This window comes from Gadus macrocephalus, chromosome 21 (assembly GCF_031168955.1).
Source record: "Gadus macrocephalus chromosome 21, ASM3116895v1".
Classification (NCBI taxonomy): domain Eukaryota; kingdom Metazoa; phylum Chordata; class Actinopteri; order Gadiformes; family Gadidae; genus Gadus; species Gadus macrocephalus.
Window position 1 is genome coordinate 11,475,384 of NC_082402.1, and position 9,382 is coordinate 11,484,765.

A 9,382-nucleotide genomic window follows, 5' to 3' on the forward strand; every position below is an offset into this window, starting at 1 on the left:
TCTATGCCTCGCATATTTAAACAGTTGCTTACATCCCATGTATAAGAAAGTGGTATTCTGTGATAGATGTTTTGTTCTTGTTCAACTTGAGGGTATGATAATAATTCTAAACTAAATGTCATGTTAACAGTCCTACAGCCAGATGTTTGATCAATTACCTCGTCCAAGCGGCAACAACAAAATTCCTCAATATTCCACTTTCCGGCTAAGAAGGGTTTTGGAGAGTTTCTCGGAAGAGATTGGGAGAAAGTGTAGTCGCTAGAGAGGGCAATGAGAAGGCGATCTCAATCTCTCTCTCTCTCCCTCTCGCTCTCTCTCTTTCTCTCTCTCTCTCGCTCTTGCTCTCTCTCGCCCTCCCCCACGTGTGACTCAGCCTCAGAATGTAGATTCACAATAGATTTAAGTGTGTGCAAGCCAAATGCTCTGCACGTTGCACTGTCTGCGGTCCCTGTTAGTGATCAGGGGTGTCTCCCAGCCGCCTACTCCCACATGTGCTTAACACATGACCTGTAGACGATTTAATTGGCTTGGCACCTCAATAAGCAAGAATTGAAAACAAAAGTCTAGTGCGGAAAACAATGAGCTATCTGTGCGTGTAAGTGTTGATGTACATCTGTTTGTGTGTGTGTGTGTGTGTGTGTGTGTGTGTGTGTGTGTGTGTGTGTGTGTGTGTGTGTGTGTGTGTGTGTGTGTGTGTGTGTGTGTGTGCGTGTGTATATCATAACCAAAAAATCTCTACGAAAATAACACCCACACATAGACCCACATCCATACACATACACACACACAAACACTTTCCGCGTTTGTGTTTTCTTTTCCCCAACACACCCTACACAGCTTATTCTCCAACAGGCTCTGTGACTGCATGCCTGCACAATAGCGTGGTCACGGTCCCCCCCCCCCCCCCCCCCAAGCCCAGTGGTGGCTCCGCCTGGCCACGGCCTCTGGAGCTCCAGCTTCAGACGGACTGCGGCGGGACAAGTGAAGCCAGCGACCGGCTCCTGTCACACGTGTATTTATGTAGCAGGCCAGCCGCGCACAGAAGCTAGATGGCCACCCCCATCCACCATGTAATTAGAGGTTTTTTTTGCCTGTGCATTCAAATACGCCCATGCACACGCACATTCACACAGACTAGGTACACGTATAAGTAAGTCACATGTAAATTCTGTTCTATTAAATCTATGCTTTGAATTTTTACAGAAGAGACATGTGTTCTTCCCACACAATATATATTTACGCATGCATGCATGCACGCACACATATACTGTATATACACACACACACACACACACACACACACACACACACACACACGCACATACGCAGGCGTGCCGACACATACACAGCCAGGCATGCAGACACACAGACACACACACACACACAAACATTGTTCGCCCGGGTTTATGTTGACAGTACCGCTGAGTATGGAAACATTGGGGAAAGGGCAAGCAGGATTCATGGTTTGGAAAGAATACGATGTCTGCCCAACATGGTGATTAGAAATAACTCTGAATAAATACTTTCCTAAATGTGATCATAATGATGATGCATTAGCTGAATTAGAGGTATACGGGCAAACCTTTTATGGAACCAATTAGCTTTTGACAAAGTTGCGGAAAGATTTCCTTTGGCTTTCTAGTCACAGTCACTATAAAATCCTTTTAAACAAAATGGTTTCCATGACAACATGGTCACCCCACCCATGCTTATATTAACTCCCTGCTACGGGTAGCGGTGTTGAACTACAATGTGTGGCCTCTGCCTGCCCTAGTTGAATCATCATCAGGAGAGTTGTGGTTTGTGTGTGTGTGTGTGTGTGTGTGTGTGTGTGTGTGTGTGTGTGTGTGTGTGTGTGACTCAAAGCTAGCTGTAAGTGTCCGTTTAAGTCCTCTTCCCTCCAATTAGTGTATGCTTGTGGTTACAGTCAAAACAAAATTAAATTAACTTTGTATTTAACCAATATTCAACCATAATTGTATCCTAGGGCCTGTGTATTCTCGGGTGAGGAGGGGGGGGGGTCTTTTCAATGAGATGTATAGAAGGCTACTAGATTCTCGTCTTTCTCAGTAAATTCGGTTATAGTCATCTATTAATTGGATGAGACTCACTGTATGAAAAAAGTACCGCGTGCTTGTGTGCGTGTACGTGTGTATACCTGCTTGTGTGTGTGTGTGCGCGTGCGTGCGTGCGTGCGTGCGTGTGTGTGTGTGTGTGTGCTTCCTGCTAAAATCATCGCCCAGCCAGTGGGGACCCGGCCAATGGCAGACATTGCAGAGCCTCATGTTCTCGGGGAGCCCGGAGAGCCTGATTGATATCAATGTGTTCCCCACACCACTCTCTGTCCCCCCCCCCCCCCCCCCTCCTCCACCTCTATCTATGTTAACCAGATGTGTTCCCCTCACTCTCTCCCACTCTATCTCTTCATCGTTACATAATTAGAGCCACTCGGGATGACCTGCGTATCGCTCACGCGTCCCCCCGGACAGCCCCCCCCCCCCCCAAGAGCCCCCCACCCAGCTGCTTAATGGATGAAGGGCTCTCCTCTTCCCTCCTTTTAACTTCTCCTCCCTCCTTCTCCGCCTCCTTACTCTCTCTCATTCAGGAGCGTGACCAGCTCCTAACACTGGAATTGGCAGCAGGAGTTAGTGTGTGTGTGTGTGTGTGTGTGTGTGTGTGTGTGTGTGTGTGTGTGTGTGTCCCCGCTGCTTCACTTTTTCTGGTCTAGTTGTTTGTATATATTTTGAGTTTTTGTGTGTGTCTGTGTGTGCGTGCGTGTGTGTCCGTGTGTGCTATATTTAGGGAGTGTGTGTGCGTCTCTGCGTGTGTGTGTGTGTGGGTGGGCGAGGGGGGGGGACCCCTGACTATTTGCAACCATTTTCAATCAGCTTCAAGATGCTGGAAGGTAATGCAGTGGCAGCAGAGAAGGTCAGACATGCATTATGAATCTAACCCAACAGTGAGCAGCCATGAGCCACGCCCATCAGACCAGACAGCGGTGAGAGCAGAAAACTGTCTGTGGGGACTCTATCATCGCCCAGAATGTGTTAACCGACAGGCAGGTGTGACAACCCCGGGCGCCATGGAGAACGCCATGGCGCCAATAGGTTTTATTCAACTCGCCGCCATCTTGGTTCTGAACGCCAGTTGGCTGGAAAAAAGGGAAGGCTGGAAGTGAAGATGGATGTCAATGAAAGGGAAGACAGAATGGAAAAGCTCCGGGCAGCCCATTGAGAAACCAAACGGAACTTGTGTTGTGGACAACTAAAAGCAACATTTCAGGGAGCGGGGGAATAAGGCTCGGGGGGGTTAGGGATCGGGGCCAGCGGAGTGGCACTGTTGATAGAGGCTCAGCGCTAAGTGAGGACGTCTATGCTGCCCCTTTCCACTCAATGACAGGCGGGACGTTTATGACGTTGGTTCATGCTCTCAGGAAAAAACGCAATAATAACTTTACTTCATCTTCTTTCAACCGTACCTCTCGTTATAGCAACATCTCAGACGCTTGGTGAGTGATCAGAAGAGGACATTATGTCAAGGCGACGTCTGCTTATTGAACTGTCGTCTCACGTGCATGCTGGGCCTTATTAGTCGCGTTAAAAATGGAAAGCATGCAATGCCGTCAAAACTGAAAATAACCGCGTCTTGTAATTTTCACCATGCATGTGTGAGGCCTGGCGAGACTTGGCTGCACATCTGGGCTGGTGTTTAGCATCAGGGGAGAGGTGCGTGGATTCATACGGTTCATGGGAGATTTTGATGGCAGCTGCTTTTCAAGATTTTCACTGTTGGCATTCATTGAAGTCTCAGTGATGAACATTAACCTGTGTGGTGACTGTTGTACTCTTTTTGTCGTTGAAGACTCAATGGTTGCCTGGCCGGGAAGGTCTTTGGTCAGTCAGAACGGACAGCCGCAGCAAGTTAAAAAGAAGCACCCGCCACACTGTGCGACTTCAGGTAACTACCCAGGCAGAGGAAGCTTACAGCCTCCGTTCAAACGGGTTCGGGTTTGGGTTAGCCTCCTTAACTGGTTTCTTAAGGAGGCTTAGGGGTTTGTATGGTAGATAAGGAAATGGGTTATTTAAACAAAGCACTATGATAAAGTATGTTATTATTATACTCATTGTAAGTGGGGTTGCAAAAGCAAGCCACTCTTATTGTAATTATTATTTGCAAATAATAATAATTAGTGTGGTTGCAATGCAAGCAACACTTATTATAATGATCATTATTTATTGTTGTAATAAGCGTGGGTCTTTTTATTATTATTTTGCACTGGTCTCCTACAGTTTCCCATGTATCAACCTCAAGGGCAATATGTCTGGAGAAATGCATATGGCAAATATGTACTTTTTAAGATATATTTTCCCTCATTATATTGTATAATGGAAGTCAATAAGAAGACTGCAGAGCAGTATGATAGATTTCAAAAACATCCAGCTTTTTAATATATTTTATACCTTTTCTACTTTCATGCCATTTCCCCTAAAAAATACCTGCTCTAGGAAATGATAACGAGGAATGAAACTGTGGAGCCTAAATGGTCTGTCTGACCCTTGTTTCACTGGCGTTGGAATATCTAAGGAGTCATTATTTTTGAGCAGCGTTTGTGTTTGACCCCTGCTGTTTCTGGTCCTGCACGTTGAGCCCCCTCCGTCATAGTGCAACAGATCCCAGGAAACAAAAATTGTGGATCCGTTTCAATGGAAAAATTTGTGCTAAAAAGAGTGAGAGAGAGCCTAAGAGAGAGAGCATGCATTGGAATAGAGCTGGAAGCAGTACAGTGTGTACCTCCCTAAACTATATGGATTACGCACAAACCCCCTCACACACACACACACACACGTACAGACACAAAAAAGGGAAAGTGTCTCACAATGTGGTCCTTCTCCGGCTGGCTGGCAGCAGCCCCGACCGTAGAGACCGTGGGGGGGGGGGGGGGGGGGGGGGGGTTTGGACCCTGCGCTGGACCCAGCCCGAGTCTAACTCCACCTCTGTGGGCTGCTCTTCCAGGCCAGGGCTTTTATGGAATTCATTTTTTTTTTTTTACATTTTTGGTTTTTGGTTCCTGTCGGAGGGGTGACAGAGTTCACCAGACCTCACGTGGCTTGGCCGGCCCTGGCCTCATCCCGGCTCGCTCCGTGTGATCCGTTTGATCTCGGCTCAATTCAATTTTCCCGACCGCTGATTTTGCTCAGCGGCTCATCCTGTCTGAGCGTCAGGCGACCTGAGAGAGAGAGAGAGAGAGAGAGAGAGAGAGAGAGAGAGAGAGAGAGAGAGAGAGAGAGAGAGAGAGAGAGAGAGAGAGAGAGACCCCTTCCACCGTTTTCAAACCGTCGTTTCTGCTAGTTACGGTGGTTGTTGTTGTTGCCGCTGGTATTTTCCGGCGTTTCCAAACGGGTTTTTCCAGGGAACTCAAAGTAGATTTAGTTTATTTTGCTGACACCCCAAACGGTATTTATATTTGCCTGCATCATTCAGGGATGGGAATCACACTCTACAACTTTAAACAGTGAGGTACTCGGTCGACCAGCTCCTGTCAACATCCGTGTCTCTTCCACCCCCCCTCCCTCCATCCCGGCCTTCCCTCCAGACAGCCTTTGCTTATTCTCTCCCTTCTGCGAGCCACAGAGTGTGTTTCCCTCCAACACCTCCTCTGCACTTTATAGCCCCATCAATGCTGCCCCCCCCCCCCCCCCCCCACCGGGCTTCTGCGAGCAACACAGGCTCACACACCTCATTGTTTACTCACCGGCTCCACATGTTTCTATTTGTGTGCGCACCGTGGTTTCGCCGCCACTCTCTTCGCATTTTATCCACACCAATTCAATCACGCGGAGAATTGATGGAATGGGCTCCGGAGTCTGCGTGTGTCGCCGAGCCGTCCGGCCCCGCGTCCCCGCGTCCCCCCGGGGCCCTCAGGGCACCTGCAATAACAGAGCGCCCGGGCCGGAGGCTTGTATTTATATCCCCCCGGGGGAGGGCCGACCCTGGAGACCGCTACTGCAGCAGGGTGGCTGCAGGGAAGCGTGGAGCAGAACACAGTGGGTGGATACCCTGACCCTTAGCCTGGCTCCCCCTCTGTAATTAGTGAAATGGTTCGAGCCACCAGTCTTAATAGAAGGGGGCCACTCCTGCACTTGGAATCAAAGGCTTTTGGTTGGCCACACACGTGTGCCAAACACATGTGCACGACGCACGCACGCACACACGCGCGCGCTCACACACACATGTGCAAGACACACAACAAATGTGCATGCACACATGCTCACACACAAAAGGTGTGCACGGCGATCGTGCACACACGCGCATGGGCTCACACAAGTGTGCACACGTGTGCACACGTGTGCACGACACACAAACGTGCACCCACACACGCTCACACATGCATGTGCACGACACACACACACACACGCACACACACACACACACAAACTCATGCACAAAAACACACAAACTCATGCACACAAACACATACACATGCACACACATTGTCACACTCTCACACGCACACACACATACACATACACACACGAACACACACACAGACGTACGCACTCATGCAAAGCTACGTGCACACAGCGTCCACAAAAAATGTATACATATATCCATATACTCATGGTCACACAGACACACACACACACACACACACAGAACCACATCAAATGTTTATGCTCACCGACTACCTCATTTGCATATGGCCTCTATTTTAGTAGAGCCAGGCTTGTAATATAGCACGGTCAGATGTTAAACTATAGGCTTGGGTTGATGTGTGACTGGGTGTGTTACACACAGCTGGGGCGGGCTGCACTTGTATCGTTTACAAACACGGCTAAGAATATGTGATCCCACTCACATCCTCACACACGCACACCGTGGCGTGGCACGCATGCAAACGATAAAGATATATGGTTAACAAACGAATCATCAGAGAGGTGAAGAGAAACCCTATCATCTCATTGCACTTGTCCACAATGCTCTGAATCTTCCACCTCGCGCAGGGCCATAGAAACCACAGTCCTTTTCTCTGCCTCTCAGCCCTGCAGCCCTCACAGCTACTCCTGTATGTGTGTGTGTTTTATTGTCTGCAGCATCTCCAACCTATTCTGGGATATGTCTCTTCCTTGACCCTCGCTCAGCCCAGACAGTCACCAATTTCATACGGCGTATGAAACGCCACGTTCTAAATACATGTTTACGAACGTAATGTAGCATTCCTGACTGGGGAGTCCACTGCCAACAAGGAGAAATAAATCCACTGAAGAATGTTTTGAGGCCTTAAATAGGAGTTTCACTGCACTCGCGTTGAATCAAAGTATGTGTTACTCTCTCTGCCTCTGTGTATCATGTAATCATAATTAAATGTCTCCCTTTGTTTAGTATAAGATGGAACATATTGGATGTTGTTGGTTCTAGCAATTTTTTTAGGACCTCTGAATTTCTTATGTCAAGGGATAAAACATCACTTTTGTTAAAAAGTGTAACCTTGTTAAACATTTTGGCAGGTCATGCATTGGGTGAATTGAACAAACTGTGCCAAGACCTTTGCCAGTGGCTGGTCGGTAGATCTTGTGACACACTAATCCAATTAACTAATTAGCTACATGTGTATGCACACCTCATGACTCCAATTAGCAGTACCCTCACACACAAGGCACGTTACATCCGCACACACACACACACACACACACACACACACACACGCACACAAACACCCATTTCGCACAAAATAAATCATCAGATATATAATATACTGGGTTGTATTTTACATTCCGTGAAGTCTCATTAGTCAATTGCAGATCAACTTTCACAAATCAACTACAACTACAAGAGGATTTGAACATTTCCTTATTTCTAGAAGGTTGGAACACAGAAGACGGTTAATCCAAAGTATTCTATCAGTTCCTCACCTATTTATTGGCCAGTAGGTAAGAGACAGTAGCAATTCTTTGTTCAGTTTAATCATGTTGTCAAATCATGTGCTAAACCACTCGGAACAGATTTGAAGACCGATCAGACTTGATCTGTCTAACCCACTGGACGGGGTTACTGGGTGTAAAACCACACACACGCACGCACGCACGTGCACACAGGGGCTGTTTCCCAATGTCAAGGAAGCATGCTCAACGGCCGCCCTTTTAAGGACGCTACGTCATAGAACGCCGACAAGCACTGTTCCAATGTTGAGGACACTAGAAAGCCGCGCCATTTTTGCGTCCTTTGTTTTTGAGAATTCCGAGATTTTTCAAGGATGCATCGCTGCATCCTAGACGAGCCAAAACTACCCACAATCCTCTGCGTTCACTGGGCGGGTTCTTGAAAATGGCAGAGCAGTACACGTTCAAACGAAGTGAAGTTATATTAGTTTTCAGAAATGTTTTGTGCCGTATTGCTTTTTATAGATTCATCATGTTAATGCAAATAATCAAGCCTAAAGACCTGTGCCACTTTTCAAACGTTTTTGCAACTTAATGATACGTTGCTATATTTTGCATGGACGTAGCTGGTGTTAAACACCACTGTCACCAATGTAAATTTACTCGCTCACAAGATTACATTATTTATGTATACCTATACCGTTTTTTTTTAGGGTCAGCCCAGCAAACGGAGGCTTTTGTGCGCCTTAGGGTGGCGCACAAACATTTGTTTACCGGTGGAAGGGATAGTGCCACTATCCAATGTTGTACAATTAATGCACAACCGATCATTTGCAATGTTTGTAATTTTTAATGAACGTATTTAATTGTATTTTATATGATATACTTATGTGTTCAAAGCACTGGTAGATTGTAGGCATATATGAATGAATGAATCAGATCAGTTAAATAATATATCCAAATAAATACACGTTTATCATCTCTTTCTTTGTCTTTTTCCCCCTGCGTAATCAACTGTAAATGTGATGCATGAATTAAGTTCTCAGACAATTTCACTTAGTTTTATAAAAATTGAATGGATTTTCCTTTTAATAAAGACAATTCGATCAACCACAACAAAGCTTTTGTGACTTCCCCAAAGAGGCTCCATGCGAAGGAGACATGACCGCATTCATAACAGACAAAAGTCAAATAAATATCGATCAGCTTGATTGCTGCCATGTTTTATTCATAAGCGCACATGTGTTTACAAGCGGACACGCAGTATTAAAAAGCGGAAGCGGAAGCGCTTCCACACTACCAAGTCGTTCCCAAAGTCCGACGTTACAAACGCTAGGAAGCACTCGATCTAGCACTCTAGTCTCATCTCCATAGGACGCGACTAGCAAGGACGCGTCCTAGCAAGGCTGCAGCCTTCACTTTGGGAAACAGCCACAGTCAGTTGGAACCATCCTCTGTTGGAGGCCATAGTGAGCAATCCCTCATCCGGGATTGGCCATTACAGT

General features: G+C 46.8%; 1 protein-coding gene across 2 annotated transcripts in view; it reads left to right on the forward strand.

Annotated features, from left to right (window-relative positions):
• Positions 1–9,382, forward strand: part of usta (uronyl 2-sulfotransferase a) — a 53,424-nt gene that overhangs the window by 21,858 nt on the left and 22,184 nt on the right. The window contains exon 2 of one of the 2 annotated variants that reach the window (XM_060041531.1): positions 3,862–3,957. The exons of the other annotated variant lie outside the window; for it this stretch is intronic. Within the exon in view, the coding sequence (XP_059897514.1) occupies positions 3,862–3,957 (96 nt within the window). The remainder of the gene's footprint in view (positions 1–3,861; positions 3,958–9,382) is intronic. 2 annotated transcript variants of the gene reach the window in all.